Source organism: Monodelphis domestica, chromosome 4 (assembly GCF_027887165.1).
Source record: "Monodelphis domestica isolate mMonDom1 chromosome 4, mMonDom1.pri, whole genome shotgun sequence".
NCBI classification, from domain to species: Eukaryota; Metazoa; Chordata; class Mammalia; order Didelphimorphia; family Didelphidae; genus Monodelphis; species Monodelphis domestica.
Genome location: NC_077230.1, coordinates 264,321,798 through 264,340,520, shown reverse-complemented (window position 1 = coordinate 264,340,520; position 18,723 = coordinate 264,321,798). Strand labels below are relative to the sequence as shown.

At 39.0% G+C, this 18,723-nt stretch overlaps 1 protein-coding gene across 2 annotated transcripts in view; it reads left to right on the top strand.

Annotated features, from left to right (window-relative positions):
* ENDOD1 (endonuclease domain containing 1) overlaps positions 1-17,701 on the top strand; it is a 48,790-nt gene extending 31,089 nt beyond the window's left edge. For both annotated transcript variants that reach the window (XM_001367806.5, XM_056794475.1), the window contains exon 2: positions 10,400-17,701. In XM_001367806.5, coding sequence (XP_001367843.3) covers positions 10,400-11,599 — 1,200 coding nt within the window. In that variant the 3' untranslated portion in view covers positions 11,600-17,701. The remainder of the gene's footprint in view (positions 1-10,399) is intronic.
* The last annotated feature ends 1,022 nt before the right edge of the window (positions 17,702-18,723 follow it).

Sequence of the window (18,723 nt, the reverse complement as noted above, 5' to 3'; positions counted from 1 at the left end):
TCACCACCCTTTCCAGTACTGGCTACTCTTTCCTTCATACTCTCTGAATCCTTGCTCCTCATTGCCCCTTCCAGACTCTCTGTTTACAACTTCCCCTAACCATCCTTTCCTTTTTTTTTCAAGTTCATACTATCCAGATTTATAACTCATTCTAGATCCTAATGGCTCTTATTAAGTGACTGCCACCACCACCAAAACCTCCTTCCTTCCCCAATGAATTAATTGGCTGGCTTGCCTTCCTTTTCTCATGATTGCCTGCAATGATGTGCAGAACTGTGCAGAAAATAATGAAAGTACTTTGTCTGGGTCCACAAGTTTATGCCATCTAATATCAACATCAAGAGAGGTAGCACCTACCTCCTGGGGTTGTTGTGAAGATTGAAAGAGTCAATAATTGTAAAGTATCTTATAAATCTGAAAGTGCTATGTAAAGGTTATTATTATTATCATTGTTACTTGAGGAGATGCCAACACTAGGTGCCTCCACTTCCTCTCCTCTCATTTGCTAATAAATCCTTTGTGGTCTGGCTACTTATCCTATCATTCAACTGAAACCTCCCAATCCAAAGTCACAAATGATCTCTTAATTGCCAAATTTGATGGCCTTTTTTCACTCTTGATCCTTGTTGACTACTTGTCAGCCTTTGACATTTTTTTGGTAAAGGTTTTCTGAAGTTATATGATCCAAATTGTCTTCTTCCCTCCCTCTCTGCTCTTCTCCTTCATAGAGCTAGTAAGCAAATTGATCTGGGTTATAAATGTATTATCATGCAAAACGTATTTCCACAATGTTCATTTATGTAAGAGAATAATCATATAAAAAACCAAAACCCCTAATAAAAACCCAAGCAAACTAAAGTGAAAAATTGTATGCTTTGGTCTGCATTACAATTCCAACAGTTCTTTCTCTGAAGGTGGATAGTATTTTTTGTCATAAGTCTCTCAGAATCATTGTATTGCTGAGAATAGCTAAATCTCTCACAGTTGATCATTCCATAATATTGCTGTTACTTTGTACAATATTCTCCTGGTTCTGCTTATTTCACTCTACATCAGTTCATATAGACCTTTCTAGCTCTTTCTGAAATCATCCTACTTATCATTTCTTATAGCACAATAGTATTCCATCACCATCATCTACCACAATTTTTGACACTTGTTGATAACCTTCTCTTGTTGATATTCCTTCCTGACTAGACCTTCGTGACACATGACTCTCCTCATTCTCCTCTTCCCTGTTTGAACATTCCTTCTTAGAGTCCTTTGCTGGTTCTTCATCTATGTCACACATGCTAACTGTGTGTGTATGTCCCTCAAGACTGTCCTGGGAGCTTTTCTTTTTTTTCTCTCAGTGGTATCTCTCTTGATGATTTTACCAGTTCTTATAAATTCAATTAGCCCCTCTGTCCTTTGGATTCCCATAGACAGCATGGTCTATTTCCTGAGCTATGGTCAGTCTCTCATCTCCAACTGCCTCTTGGATGTCTCAAATTAATGCTCCAAACACATCTGAAACTCAACATGTCCAAAACAGAGTTCATCTTTTCCTTCCATCCTCAATATTTCCCTTTTCTAACTTCCCAGTCATTGTTGAGGAAGTTACCATACTCCAGCTGAGGTTTTCAGCTTTGGTGTCATCATCAGTTCCTCTCACTCACTTCCCATATCTAATCCTTTGCAAAATCTTGTCACTTTAATCTTTACAACATGTCTTATATATGACTCCTTTTCTTTCCTCACCCAACCACAAACCTATTTCAGGTTCTTATCACTTCTCACCTGGAATATTGTCCCTTCCCTGAAGTGTCTTCCCATTACAATCCATCCCTAACTTCCCTGTCATGGGGAAATTTTTCTAAAGTGTAGGTCTAATCATGTCATAGCTCTCTTCAAAGTATTCTGTCCCTATAATCTCCAGCATCAAATTGGAACTCCTTTGTTTAGCATTTAAATCTCTTGAGAATTGGGTAGCTTTCTGCCTTTGTAGTCTTCTTCACATAACTTTCTTCTATACTTTCTGCATTCTGATAACACTGCCTTACTTCCAGTTCCTCCAATATGGCTCTTCCATCTCCATGCCTTTGCATTGGCTGGTCCCTTCAGCAGACATACGCTACCCTCTAATCTCCAAATCTTTCTTTTCCCGACTTTCTTCAAAACATAACTCAAACTCCTCTTATTCCAAGAGCCTTTTCCAGCTTCCATGCCTTCCCCTCTCAGAGTACCTTCCATCTACTCTGTATACTTATGACATATAAATAGATTTTTTTCATATATTGGTATCTCCCAGTAGAATGTGAGTTTCTTGAAAGCAGTGACTACCTTTTTTATTTTCTTTGAATTCCCAGTACTTTGCCCAGGACTTTCCCCAGTGCATAGCAATTATTTATTAAATAGCTTGACTGTTGTCTGTTAAAGAGTGATCCAGGTTGGAAATTACTGAATTATCTTTGATTCCTCTTGCTCCTCAATCACCCAGTCCTGTTACTTTTCCTTCAAAATGTCGCCTCTCTATATCTTCAGTTCTATTCTCCGTGCCTGATCACTTCACACCCAGATTGTTCTTTCTGAACTCCTGAAGAAATCTCCTAACTGATCTCCCTGACTCCACTCCATTCTTCTCTGTCCTTCAAAGTATAATCATATTTTCTCCCTAACATATCACTTCATTATGTTACTCTGCTCTATAAGCTTTTACTTTTCTCCATTATCTTTAGCCAAAATTTAAACCAGTTTTAGCATTCAAAACCCTGTACAATCCAGTCCCACCTATTTTTTTAAACCATGTGTCCCATTGCTTATCAATGCAAAACCTTTCCTATCATAAAATTAAATGTACCTTTCTCCAAGCCTATAATTATGCTGTGTCCTTTGCCTGGAATGCCCTCCCTCTTTACTCCACTTATTCAAATAGTGCTCATTCTTCAAGATCCATCGTATGTTATACCTCCTCTAATGTAGACTTTCTGAGAATGGACCATAACCTACACTGATCTTTCTTTTCTTTTGGCTTCTATAACCCTTATTGGATATGCCACTCATTTGGAAGTTATCTTCTATTCCCTTGTATTGTTAATTTAACTTAACATTCCATGTATCTCCTAATGGGATTTTAAACACGTTTTGAGTATAGAACCCATAAATTATTTTTTTCTGTCTCACAATTCACAGTATGGTACCTTGTACATTATATATGCTTGATAGATATTTGTTCATTGAAAGCATATCTTCCCTTGAGCCTCTGCCTTTTCTCTTTTCCTTCTTTCTTCTTGTAAATGTTGTGGAATATAGATGCAAAATCTCCTAGATCCAGCTTCTCAGTTTGTTCGGCAAGAGAAAAAGACACATTCCCTATTTTAAGTACCATCTTGGCTTTGAGAAGAGAAAAATTCATTATATTATAAGATTGATATCACATTCCATGGGCAGTTTCTTGGGGGATAGGTTAGAGAGAAGGGGGTTGGACAGAAAGGCGTTTGTGTATATCACCAAAGCAAAGAGCTCTTGGAGACCAAACAGTGGCCTAGTTTCATATGAAAAAAAGGCAGGTGTAGCCCAGAGACCCATGGGAGTCTGAAATCATCTCTTACCGCCTAGCCATGCCTCTTCCTCCGGGGAGCTGTGTTGTCAGTAGATGACAATAAATGCAATAAGCAGATCATTAAGCAATCCCTGTTGAGAGTCTGGAAAAATACACCTACACTTCACTTTGTATTTCAAAGCATAAAAGGGAAAAAAATCTGAGTGTTGTAAATAAATATAACTAATTATAATCACATTAGTAGCATGCTACATACACTACTTGGACATTTTATGGAAATGAGATTTTACTTTTAGACATTAATTCATTTCTTCAGCAAGCATTATTATGATTTTAAACGTTTACCTTCTGTCTTAGAATAGATACTGAGAGAGGGAGGGAGACAACATGAATCATATAACTTTGGAAAACTTATATATAAATCTGCTATTAGAATAAAATAAAGATAAAATTTTAATATCTATTTTAACTAAAAAAAATACTGAGTAACAGTTCAAAGGCAGAAGAGCAGTAAGGACTAGGCAATTGTGATTAAGTGTAAGGGATTTGCCTGAGATCCCACAACTAAGACCGAATCTGAGGTCTGATTTGAACCCGACCTTCTCTCTCTTGGCCTGCTACTCTGTCCACTGGGCCACTTAGCTGCCCTTTGGCAAGCATTTTATTAAGAGCTCATTTTGCACCAGGTACTATAGATTCTTCCTATATCATCAGCAACTTTTTAATCTCAAAAAGATATAAAAATATACCTATTATGTTTTCTATGTGTCTATCTGTCTTTCTATCTATCTATTTAACATATCTATCTATATGTTATGGGAGGGAATAAACACATATATGGACAAGGGAATGCATCCCAGCTAGTGTAATTCTTGCTGTGCCCATAGTATGAATGATGAAATAGGGGCACAAATTGATTAAGTTAAGTTAGGTGGTACAGTGGATGAAGTGCTGAACCTAGAGTCAAGAAGATCTGAGTTCAAATCAAAATTCACATACTCACAACCTGTGGGAACCTAGACAAGTCATTTAACCTCTGATTTCCTCAATTTCCTCATCTGTAAAGTAGAGATAATGATAGCACCTACCTCCCAGGGTTGTCGGGATGAGAAAATTTGTAAAGCACCTTGCGAATCTCATCATCATTATATTATGTATAATATCATAAATTATGTTATTGCTTAATGGTCACATTATTGTTCTTGGCCACATGGCAAGTACATGTGAGATCTCAGATACAAATCCAGGTTTCCTGTTGGAAGTCCAATTCTCTTTCTCTCTGCTGCCTCCACCAGAGATCATTTAGGGCTGGAGCGTTGCCCATTTCATCATTATAGTGTGCTTTCTCTGAGCTCTTCTGCTAAATTGGAGAGTGCTACATTTCAACTAATCCAAAAGTTCCTTTGGAGGCAAGTAAAAATGATGCCGAGGCTCGAAATAACATCCAATACTCTAATGGCTAAAGTCAAATCTGATTATTGTGTTTGTTTAGGCTGGGAGTTGTAAGGACCTGGGTTAAAATCTGATCTCAGAGGTATCCTAATTGTGTGACCCTGGGCAAATCACTTAACCTCATTTGCCTAGCTCTTGCCCTTCTGTCTTAGAGTTTTACAAAGAAAGTTTTTATTTGTTTTTCTAAACTTAAAATGCCAAAAAAGGACATTTTCAAATACCCAGCAGAATTCCCACAATTCTATACAAAAGAGTGAATCTTTATTTCCTATCATTTGCTTTTTAAAAAGTGTATAATAAATTCTACCCAGTTCTTTCAAAACCGCCTGATTGTGCTTCCTTCTGAACATTTTTCTAGTCTTTTCTGTTCATTAAAAAAGTTTCAATGGCCTCTTTGTTCTAAATCATTATTTCTAAATCCTCCTGGATCCTCCCCCCTTCAATTAAAAACTGAAAGAATCAGAAGAGCCCTCGTAATAATTAAACTTGGTTGAGCAAAACAAATTCACACAATAGTCATGTCCAAAAATGTGTCTCTCTTTCTGCACCTTCTGCTCATCAATCATTTAGTCAGTCAATAAGCAAATATTAAGTACTGATCTTGTGCCAGGCATATGCTAAGCACCATCATTTGCAATATAATGACTTCTGGCTTCAGGGCCTTAGTTCTTGTTCAAAGTCCTGATCAGTGGCTCTTATTCTGATTAAGGAACTCAAGCTTGTGTTTCTATGGTGCTTATCACCCAACCATCTAGGAGCTAAGACAATATTCCTTTATTTTATTAAGTTTTAATTGATGACCTTTTTTTAAAGTACCAGATTTCTCCCCAGTATTTCTCCTTCCATCCCATATAATATTTTTAAGGAAAAGTAAAAAAGGAAAAATCAGCATAACTAATCCATCAAAACGTCTGAAAATATGTGCATCGTATAACATTTGTGATCTCCTACCTCAGCAAAGGGGTGTCTTCTCACATCTCTTCTTTCAAGCCATGCTTATTCTTTATAATTTTGCAGCTGAGGCAATATTCTTTTTTTTTTTTAATTCTTACCTTCCAGCTTAGAATCAATACTGAATATTGGTTCCAAGGTCGAAGAGTGGTAAGGGCTAGGCAATGGGGGTGAAGGGCTCAGGGTCACACAGCCAGGAAGTGTCTGAGTTCAGAATTGAACCCAGGACCTCCCATCTCTGGGCCTGACTCTCAATCTTTTGAGCCACTCAATTGCCCCCCCCCCCTCCAGACAATATTCTTCAAAAGCAATCCAATTATTAGCTCTCCTCTCTGAGGGCCAAGTTACATTGCAAGGTATGCGACTAGATACAGTTTCTAAAGCCAGTGTGCAGCTGGAGACTTAGAGAAGGGATGAGGCTAGTATAGAAATGTCACCTCATACCTGCCTCTGCACTACATAAACACTTGTTTGAAACCGAGTTGTCATCTTGGCTCCCTTCACCCATTCTGCCTCCCAGAAAAATCCTGGTACACAGTGGGAGAGATGCTCGCCCACCTCCTCTCTGCTGGGGCTGGTCACATTTCCTTGGCTCCCCTTGGGCGTATGGATAAGAATTTAATGGCCTACATTCAAGGCACCCCATGCTTCCCCCTCTCTCTTGCAGGCGTTGTGGGTATATGTGCACAGGAAGAAGCACAGTTCTTTTCTTCTACTGACTTATAGTCCATTTGGGTAGAGAAGAAGCCTACATATAAATGAAAAGTGACCTAATAATAAGGATATTATTATTGATATAATATTATGATGTTATAATAATATTGCATTAATATATCATTATATATTGTGATATATAATTATTATAATAACTATAATATGATATTATAATGGCTCTGATGAGACCCCTGAAAGTAAGGGTGGAGGGCACAGAGAAGCATGTTTGTTGCAAAGAAAGGAGGTAAAACAAAGCATTTAACGCCCTCAAATTCCTCAGTGCCCTTCATCCCACCCACCAAATCCACCAGGTGAAAACAAGCTCATTCAATGCCATTCATCTCCTTATTCTTACTGATACTTTTTGTTTTTATGTCTCTTTCAGTTCCTAAACTGTCCCCCCCCTCCCACACACACACACACAACCACTTAACCGTCTTTTGCAACAAAGATTTAAAAAACAATTTGGGAAAACCAGCAATGATTCAACCCCATCAGACAGTATATGGTATATTCCATGCCCTCAGTCCCTCACCGATGCAAATGGGGGGGAAGGAAAATACATATTTTCAGCTTCTCTGTTGATGAATTTGGTCATTATATCTGTATTGTTTTTGGTTTGAATTTTTTGTTCTTTCCGCTTACATTGTTATAGTCATTATGTATAACGTTTTCCTGCTTCTGCCTACTCCATCAAGGATATGTCTTCCTGTGCTGCTCAGATATTTTCATATTCATCGTTTCTTAAAGTGTAGTAATCTTGCATTTCTTCTATATGCCCATTTTTTTAGTCAGTCCTCAGTCACTGGGTGCCTACTTTCTTTCCTATTCTGTGCTGCCACTAAAAACAATGGCCATAAATATTTTGATCTATATATACTAGCCATTAAAAAAAAACAAATGTTACCAAGAAACAGAGTCCAAAGAGAGTAAAGTTGAGGTTAAATTTTGCCCTGCATTGGATACTTTGCTTAAGTGCCCAAGGATAAACCCAAAACTGTGCACCTTCTCCCCAGTTTGATTGAAATGGCCTGATTAGAGTTATGCATGTATATAAAATTTTACTACAAATGTGTGTCTTGAATTGTAGTCAGTCCTTGGAGGGTTTCGGTTGATTGCTTGAATTGCAGTTCTAATTTTTATGAGTGTGTTGAGATCAGCTTTTCTCATTTTTATTCCATTTAGTTGTTACAGTCTTTCTGAAAAATTTGCCCCCAGAGGAGCCATGAAATACATAGCACAATGGAGATGAAAACTCTGTCCAAGGCTATGGGGGGAACTCTTGTTTGGAAGTTTCTCAGTTGATTGGATTGTGGGCTATTCACACTGACAATGGGGATATGGTTAAAGACAGAGAGAGCTAAGCCTTTGCAAACCTTTCCCCCTCCGTAGGTGAGGTAACACCGCATCCCTTGATGACCTCCCTATGTGTCAGACTGACTCAAGAATGAAGAAGGGAGTGGGAAGGGATAGAACCCATAGTAAAAGACAAATTCCAGTTTGTAAAGAGTTTGCAAATCTCTGAATCATACTTGCACGCATACTTTCAAGCACACATACACACCTATAGATTCCTCTGTTTGGCATTCAAAACTGTTTCTTGTTTGGCTTGAGTCTATCCTTCATGATTTATTTCATATTACTTACTCCTCTCACACCAACTGATCTACAGTTAAAATGGTCTACTAGGGGTTCTCCATATAGATACAACATTCCATCTTCTGCCCTGCCTTATTTTTGTCTCTCCAGAACTGAACATAGAACTTTGCACACAGTAGGTGCAGAGTTACCTCTTGTTTGGGAATTGCTAACTCCTGATGAAGTAGAACACTTCAAGTCAGTGGGCACCCATGACTTTGGCCTTAGCTTCTGGATAATCTCTCAGAAAATCCTTCCAGAGATATGTCATTGCCATTGCTTTGGTAGGGCAGATGACATCACATATGAAAAATTATTATGAGATTGTGCCAGCCTGCAGACTACGATGGTGGGAAAGCATGTCCTCTGGTACAGACTGGATCCCATCATTACGATGGATGCCTTGATGGTTTCTCAGGCAAGCAAAAACAATATTATATGACATTTTCTTTAGCTAACAACTCCCCAAATTACCAGTCAGTCACCTTTTAGGTCTTGTAGACTCTCTGAATACAGGACAGACTTCATTGTAGCTTTCATTTTTTAAATTAGACTTGTTTTGTTTTGTTTGGATGTGTTATTTCCCCCTTGGGAAACCCCCTCGTGAAGAAACTCCCTCCACCAGTGTAGATTGTCAACTATTTAGCAACTTACAATCTTAGAGGGTTGCTGGGGGTCCTGGGATGTTAAGTGACTTCATATAGCCAGGGTATATCAGAGGTGGAACTTGAACACAGATCATCCTGATTCTGAGGCCAGTTCTCTGCACACCATGCCCAGCTGGCTCTCTCTGACTAGATCTTTTGAGTTTATAATCAGTAGCACTAGTATCATACATCTTTATTCCAAAATACTAGGCTAAATTAAATGTATAAATGTAATGAACTCTCTGTTGTTCAATACTGTAATCACTGTTGCAATCGACATTTTAAATTATTTCTAGTTCATAGTGAACACATTAATGTCTTTCACTTTAATCCTGTCAGAGCTCAGTATGTTTCCTCTCCGGGGAATGTCTTCCCTCTCTTTATTTTTGTTTCTTTTTTTTTTTCCCTAAACCCTTATCTTTTGTCTTGGAATCAATGCTAAGTATTAGTTCCAAAGCAAACAAGTGGTGAGGCCTAGATAATTGGGGTCAAATGACTTGTCTAAGGTCATGTAGTTAGGAAGTGTCTGAAACCAAATTTGAACTCAGGAACTCCGTCTCCAGGACTGACTCTCTATCCATTGAACCACTTAGGTGCCCTCCTTCCTCTATTTTCTGAATGATTTTCCTATTTGTCCTTCAAAGCCCATTTGAATTGCCACTTCCTTCCCAAAATTGTGTGACTTCTCCACAGTTGGTAATCACCTTTCCTCATAGAATAGGACAACCTGACAGTGTACTTTGGTCTACTATTATTCTAATGCACCTGTCATGCCATATTTATGTATTGGAATTATCTATGTTTATGAATTATGCCTTTACTAGGCTGGAAGCCATACCAGTGTAAGGACAATGTAATTTAAATCTTTTTTTTCTCTGACATTTTGACCCCCTGACTCTCTAGGAAATTAAAAAAAAAATCTTTATATTGAATATCCATTGTTAGGAAAAACATGTTTCTAAATTGGCCTTATGCAAAAATGTATGTCTCATTCTACATAGTATATCATCTCTATCAAAAGGTGAGTAACATTCTTCATAATCATCCCTCTGGAATCCTGGTTGATCATTGTTTTGGTCAGATATTTTAAGTCTTTCAGAATTCATTTTTATAGTGCTGCTGTCATAGCATAAATGATCTTCCTGGTTCTGTCCACTTTAATCGGTATCAATTTGAACAACTCTTCTCAAGTTTCTCTGAAACAATCTCCATCATTTCCTACAGGATAATATTATTCCATTCCATTCATTTACCATAATTTATTAAGGCATTTCCCAATTGATGGGCACCCCCTATGGTGCTTTTCTCAACTTTGAACCTCCCCCATTGTTCAGCACCAGTGCTCAAAATACAACAGGTACCTAAATATAAATTGAGGGAATATGCTTCCTTTTTTTGTCAAGGACATGTTTTATGGGGTTTTGACTTAATTATCATATTCTTGCTTATTTTTCAGATAGATGATCCCAACAGCAACCTTGCAGAAATGATGAATGAAGAGGATGCTGTTACCTCTGTGAACAATCTTGGAAGCAAACAAGCCCTAAGTACTGACTATCTGGATTCTGATTATCAAAAGGGACAACTGTACCTCAGCTCCCTTAACAGCGATGATTTCCAGGTGGCAACATATACCCTCACGAATGCCGCACCTATGACTCAATCGTTCATGGAAAGGTGGTACATGAATGTGAATAGCTTAATGGATCTTGCCTTGACCCCGTACTGTGGAAATAGGGATGACTTGTATGTCATTACAGGAGCGGTGCCCTCAGATCACAGAGTTAAGGACAAAGTGTCCATCCCTGACTTCCTTTGGTTGGCTGCATGCTGCGCTGGGCCTGGAGGGTGGGCTATGGGATTCATCAAGCACATGAGAGATGGGGATATCATAGAAGATGTGATGGTGCAGGATCTTGAGAAGTCACTTCCACCCAAGACTCAGCTGTTCCAAGACAATTGTGGGGAAGCAGACCAAGACACAGAGAAAATGAAAAAAATATTAGAAATGGTTAATCATGTCCAGGATGAAGAGAGAATGCTCCAGGCCAAGTCAAGCTCTGAACAATTATCCGGTACTCGGAACAAACGGTCTGCTCAGTTACTGCCAGACGAAACCACCGAGGGCAGTTTACTCAGAACAATTGGCAGCATTGTCGCTACTCCTTTCGTCAAACTTTTCCAATTAATATACTACCTCATGGTTGGAATACTGAAAAATGTTCTCTATTGCATATGGTATGCTACTAGGGAATTCATCGGTCTTTTGGAAAACGGAGTCCACAGGATGTGTTCGGCAACAGTGTCATACTTCATGACCATTGGGGAAGAACTAGTGAACATTCCCTGGAAAGTGATCAAGGTCATTGTCAAAATCATCAGGGCCCTTCTGCGCATCCTCTGCTGCCTACTGAAAACCATTTGCCGAATTCTGAGTATCCCGATCAGAGTCCTTGTAGACATTGTCAGTTTTCCCATGTACACAGTTTGTGCCATCCCAACTGTCCTTAAAGATATTGCTGTGGGCCTGGGGGGCACTTTCTGTCTGGCCCTGGACACCACCTTTGGCACTATTGGCAGCCTATTTCATGTGGTTTTTAGTATCTGTAAACGAATTGGCCCTAAGATATCTTATGACAACTCTGGGGAATTGTAGAAGGAGAAATGGATCAAGAGAATCCATCCACTGGGATTCTGACTTTTCTTAAGAGAGAAACTGAGTGATTCCTCTTTTCAACATGTGGCTTCCTGCTCTTAATTCACATGTCATTTTGGGCACCGATAATATTGCAAATTGACTTCGAGATCCAAGGGGAAACTGCCTACAGTTGCAAAGAAATGACAGTGCAGTTTAGATTTTCTGCTAGCAAGGTGTTGAGGGCTGAAAGTTGAGGGTTAGTTAATCTTATGGCTCTACAGTCTAGTTTGGTGAGGTATTTAGCTTTTTCTATTAATAGAGTAGGGAAATGGCAGTTGCTATTTCCTCAGAAAGTGGCCTACACCCAAGGAGATATGATGTGGTTGCTGGTGATATTTGAGAGTTAAGAGAGTAAAATGTTCATGCAAAGTGTTTTCGAAAAACTGAGATAAGGAGATTTGTGCCTCTTTTTGACATCTGATTCTTCTCATCTAATCTAATTGAACTCAATAGAGTCTGGCAACAAAGTCCACCATACATAGTTTTACCTGATTCTTGAATCTTCTTCCAACATAATGATCTTGGATCAAGTTTTAAAACTACCAGGCTGAGGAGCTGAAAGTTTCATTAAGCTTGGGTTAGAGGATTGCCAAAGCCTAAGGAGATTCCTTGGACTTTCAAAGCCCCTCCCATTCGTGTTCTGGTTTTTAATTTTTCTCAATTGATCATCACTATATGAGCCCTACAGATAGTGGATGTTTTTGAAAAATATGACCTAATGAGATGGGAAAGTGAGTCCAGAATTCTCTTGGCACTCAACAAGTATAATATTCTTCTCTCAGACAAATGCCCAGGAAGAAGGAGAACTCAAAATCAAAACTCTGCTCTTGTGTAGTGTTAGAGAACTAATGGAATCTTTCACCAAGCCAAGAGACAGACCAGCTGAAGGGTCACCTGAAAATCTCATGCTGAGAGCTCCACATCATTATGTAATGACCAAATTAACCTGGGCTTCTGTACAATTCAATTTAATGAACACATCTCCCTATGCATCGAGGCAAGCATTCAATACAACCAAAGCACTTTAAATGATTCCCTAAAGAGTTATTTTGGCTAGGAAAAAAAGCTTATATTTAGAAGAATTCAAGTTCATGTATTTTCTGTAGAGAGAAAGCTGCTAAAAAGCATCTCACAAAACTCAAACCTTGGTTAAAAAATATCTTATAGGTTTGTGTGTTTAGGACTCATAATACATCTTCCTTCCAGTCATAACCTACTAGTAAATTAAAGACTTCCCACAATCATAGGTCATGAAGCCTGAGATCACTGCAAATAAACATCTCTGTTTTCCTACCTCTTCAGGATCCATTCATTAGCCTGAACCATTTAAAAAAGCAAAACCACCCTTCTCAGGACCGACTATTTCAGATACTGAATCATCACCCATGGCAATGACTGAATCATTCTGACAAAACCAAGGGGTCAGAGGAAGAGCTGTAAATTGAGGGGAAGTTGGATATGAAACCTTGATACCGGGATGACCTGCCCTTTGCATTCTATCACAAAAAGTCAGATTCATAAATTAAGAGTTAGGAAGGAAAACATTTTTACTGTGGATATCGGGACTAGTCATTTGCATTGGACTGGTGGTTGGAAAATGTTAATGAAATAAAAGTAGAGAGACTGAAAAAAGATCATTACATTTCATTTAAAGAGAACTGCAGCCAGTAAGGTATCCTGATGTGAGACTTGGAACACAAGCTTTGACAGGTTTGAGATTGAAAGATATAGTCAATAAGTTAGGGCTTTGATTAATTTAATGATGCTCAACCAATCTTGCTTCCATTTACTAAAATATACGTAGCCAACTTTCCATTGGCAACATGGTACAGTGGAAGGAGTCAGAGGACTTGGGTTCAAAATCCTGGGTAATTTACTTAGCCTGCCCTGGCCCCCATCACTAAAATGAAAGGGTCGGACTAGGTGACTTTTGAGATGCTTGCTGGTTCTGATTCTATGATCCTATGAACTATGAAAGTGTTCATAGGGAGCAAGGAATGCTGATTTTTTTATGCTGTATATTGATAAAACTGATTCATAGAATTGTAGGAAGAGGAAGCAATATAATCAATGAATTTTAGAACTGAAAGGGACATCCCCCTTTTATAAATGAGGAAAGTGAAGCCCACAGAAAAGTATAACCAAAATCACACAGCTAATTAGTGGTAGGGTCATGATTAGAACCTGGGTATCTACCAGATACCCCTACCAGTCTTATTCTATTACTCCAGTGCTCACTACTGGTTTTTGTAGTCCAAGAAGAAAAGGTGACTTTCTCCAGGTTCTATGAAGGTGAACCTTTTGTATTCTCCCCTGAAAGTTTACTGATCCCATCTAGCTACAACACATGACTGACCCAAAGGTAGTGTTTGGGCCTGGCTCCCTTCCAAACTTGTCTACTAACTAAATAATGATTTATTTAACTCTCGAGTTCCTTGTATCACACAAACTGTGGCCTTCCTAGGAAAGAACACTGAAAAAAGTGAAGGAAGTAAAATGCCTTTAGAGTTAAAGAAACAGGGCAGCCATACTTGAACTGAGCATGTCTACTGTAATTGGTGATTCTTTCTGCTTGTTAAGATTAGCTTGCTGTTGTCATGAAGCCCTGGCAAGAGATCAGATTGGGGAATAGCACAAACACCATCTTTTTGTTTGAGCTTTGACTGAAGGGGGAACTTGAGATTGCAAATCTTACTTCCGTCAACAAAATAAGGATTTTGTTGGTGCCCTTCCATGTTCATTGTAGCTTTGTGGAAGGATTGTTTCTATGTGGTTTTATTTTATTTTATTATTTAGTGGGAGGGGGAGTTCCAGATTTTTGATCCTTTCAGCGTATGGAATCCCTGGTGTAGAAACTCCCTACATCTAAGCAATGGACACCTGTTACATAAATAGCCTTAGAATTTAAATAACAACCCAAATCACATGGCTTAGACTGTCGTAAATGTCAGAAACAACACCTGAACCCAGATCTTCTTGCTGCCCAAACTGGCCTTCTGTCTACGCTGTCAAGCTGTTTCTCAAGGTCCTGTTGAAAAAGCCTTATGTGCAGTTTGGGCATTATCTAGACCTTTTATCTCTCTTCCTTTTCCCTGGTCCTGCCCAACTTTTGGTTAGCTCATTCTCTGGGTAGCATTTCCAACTGATGATGGACCAGGAGACTGAAGACAAGTCAGAGGAAGGGGAGGCACAGTACTTACCAAGTGACAATTTGACCTTTTTGAGTTTACAGCTCAAGATTCAAGTTATAGTACAGAATACCCTATGGGAACTCAAACAAATGCTTTTTGACTGACTGCAGCTTGTTAGGGAGTCGGGTGAAAAGTTGCCTGGGGAAGGAAGCCGCTAACTCAATTATGTTTGGAAATTGCCTGTCGATTTCATCTACCCATATTCTCCGTCTTCCATTTTAACTCAAACAAAGCACTGATTTCTAAACACATTTTCTATTTATTTTGCTTCAAAATTTGGGAGCATTTGTGAAGAAAAGAGAGTGACTCTAATGCAAGTGGCACATATTAGAATCACTTTTCAAAGCCATTTCTCTGGGAAATCATCTTTGGCTCAGCCATTTCAGAAATAACACAATATTTGTGACCTGTTTCCTGTGAACAAGACTTTAAGGGCTCTTTCCTCCATAGATTCTGCCCTGCATCAACAGCAAAGCTGATGTCTATCTTTACTTATTACTAAAACTCCCAGTGTCTGAAGGGTGAAGGCAAGATCTCTAAAAGAAATTGGACTTCTCTGGGGACTTGCAGCTCAGTCTTACTTCTTTGCAAATGACAGAGGTAAGGGCAGGAAATCTTGGCTGCTTCCCCAGTGCCAGCTGGGACTGGTGTCTCATTGTGTGTTGTTCTGGGTTTGGCAGCTGATCAGGATACAGTAAATGTGACAAAGCAACAACAACAACTTGCTGGTGACTGTTTCATAATATTCATTACAATGTAGGTCTCCATCTACCACAAGATTTTCAGTCCTTTCTGGGCAGGCATTTTGCATGGTTTATTGATAGGTAACTGGGACCATGGCAAGCCCACCCAAATTAACAACAATAACAACATGGCAAAGAACAGCTTGGGTTTTCTCTGTTCTTATTTGTGCTTAAATATGGTATAAGCTTGACTTTGTTACTGGCAACCACATAGTAAATAAAAATAAAAAAATAATTATTAATAATAATAAAGAGGCTTTTTAAAAAATTGAGACAATGAATCTCCTCTTGATAATCACCTGAACCAAAGGGCAGCAGCAACAATTAAATCTGAATTGAACTGAAACCTTGTGGCTCCTCTTCCTTGATCCCTTATGCTATTTAGAAAGCTTACTGTCTTAATTTAGTTATATGATACAAAGATCACAGAATCAAAGATTCTTAGAGCTAGAATGGCACTAGACATAAAACATAATAGCAGGAAGAATGCTGGCTTGGGAGTTGACAGATTTACTTTGAACTCCCAGTTCTGCTACTTAACACCTCCGTGTCCTTAGAGACTTTGGGGCCTCAGTTTACCATCTATAAATAAGAGGTTGAACTAAATGATTTCTAAGGATCCTTTAAATGTAGCTAGATAATATTAATGGTGTGAGCATAGGACTTAAGAGTCTTATTGTGGTTTGTTGTTTGGTTGTTTCAATTGTGGACAACTGTTCATGATCCCATATGTAGTTTTCTTGAAAAAGACACAGGACTGGTTTGTCTCCAGCTCATTTTAGAGATGAGGAAACTGAGGCAAACAGGGTTAAGTGACTTGCTAGGGTCACACAGGTAGTAACTGAGCTTAGATTTGAACCCAGGTCTGCCTAACTCCAGATCTGGCCATTCTATCTATTGAGCCACCTAGTTGCCTAAATCTATTTACTGGCATTTAATTAGCTCGGTGACCCTGCATTATAAACTTGTCTCTAAACCCCAGTTTCCACAATTGTAAAATGGGATTAATTGCAGTCCTTTCCTCAGAGGTTGTTGTGAGTATCAAATAAGATAGGGTATGTAATGTAGTATATAAAAGCTACCTATTATCATTGATCCAACTCCATCATTTAAAGAGGAGGAAAAATCTGGCCTCAGATACAGCCCAGTGTGACCCTGGGCAAGTCACTTAATCCCAATTTCCTAGCCCTTGCTGCTCTTCTGTCTTCAAATTGATGCTAGGAGAGAAGGAAGGGGTTTTTAAAACTTAAAAAAAAATAATAAACAAGGAGGAACAAGAAATCCCCTGTGAGGGTTGTTGTTGACTGTTGTTGACCAGCCCAAGTCACATAGTTGGTAAGGAGCAGAGCTGTCAGTTGAATTTAGGACCCTAAGTCTAGTGCCCTGCCCAATATATGAGACTATCATGCAGCAAATTTGATCAAAATCAGTAAGTCCATTCAAAAATCAAGGGGAGAAAAAGAAGCCCTGAACTTGGAATTCCCTTATCTGAGTACGAATTTCTCTGTTTTCTTTAGTTGTGCTTGACTGTGGCATTCAAGACCTTTTAGTGACTCTAGAATCACTGGTGATATAAGATAAGAAAATTATTCAACCCCTTGAGCCTCAGTGTCTTCATCTGCAAAATGGGGTTGATGATGTTTCATCTATAATATACTGCTTTCCTCATAGCATTATTATGAAGAAAGACTTGTGAATTATTATTATTACTGTTGTTGTTGTTGTTGTTCCATATGGTGTAATGGAATGATTGTATAGATTAAATAATCCTAACCTGGCCCACTCACTAGTGTGGACCAATGTTCAGGATAAACAGGAATATTTTTTGTTCATTTCTCTGAAGTAAAAGAGGTACATCTGGAATGTTGAGAGGCCAGACCTGATCTAATTTTATTATTCTTGAAGCTTGATGTGATGACAGTCTGAGCATCACATATCATGAGACCAAGGTTACAGGTATAACTTGTAACAAGAACCATTTCTTACATGGTGTATCACTTTTTTGACTCCTACTAGAATGTAAGCTCCTTGAGGGGAGAGGCTATATTTGCTTTTATATTTGTACCCTCCCTTTTTAGCATGTTGTTCAGCACATAGTAAGTGCTTAATAAATACATTTCCATCCATCCAGTAATCCATTCATTCAACAAACACATTGCATACATTATTTCACTAGATCCTCAAATTGCTGTGAGGTAAAATGTGCAGGTATTATTATGTACACTTTAAGATGAGAAAACTGAATGGTTGTGGTTTGCTCTAAATCACCAAGTTAATAATCCAGGACTTGAATTAAAGTTTTACAGATCTTTAAGGCAATAGCTCTGAGCAGACTCCGAAGACCAACCAGCTGTTATTGCTAGCATCATCATCATCATCATCATTATCATCACCACCATCATTATTATCATCATCATCATCATCACCACTTCCTTGATGCATGAGACGTATGTCATTGTTTACTGATTCTCTGCATTTGGAGAAATTTATCCATGACCTAATTTCTTTCTCCTTCCCTCCCTCCCTCCCTCCCTTCCTTCCTTCCTTCCTTCCTTCCTCCCTCCCTCCCTCCCTCCCTCCCTCCCTTCCTCCCTTCCTTCCTTCCTTCCTTCCTTCCTTCCTTCCTTCCTTCCTTCCTTCCTTCCTTCCTTCCTTCCTCCCTTCCTCCCTTCCTTCCTTCCTTCCTCCCTTCCTCCCTTCCTTCCTTCCTTCCTTCCTTCCTTCCTTCCTTCCTTCCTTCCTTCCTTCCTTCCTTCCTTCCTTCCTTCCTTCCTCCCTTCCTCCCTTCCTCCCTTCCTCCCTTCCTTCCTTCCTTCCTTCCTTCCTTCCTTCCTTCCTTCCTTCCTTCCTTCCTTCCTTCCTTCCTTCCTTCCTTCCTTCCTTCCTTCCTTCCATCCTCCTCTTACCTTCTGTCTTAGTATCATTTCTAAGACAGAAGAATGGTAAGGTCTAGGCAAGCAGGGTTATGTAACTTGCCCAGAGACATACAGCCATGAAACCATATTTGAGACCATATTTGAACCCAAATCCAGGCCTGAAACTCTATCCACTGTGCTGCCTAGCTTTATCCTATGACCTAATTTCTTTGAGGCAATATGACATATTAGCAAGAGCCAAGAAGAACTGGATTAAAATCTTAGCTCTAGCA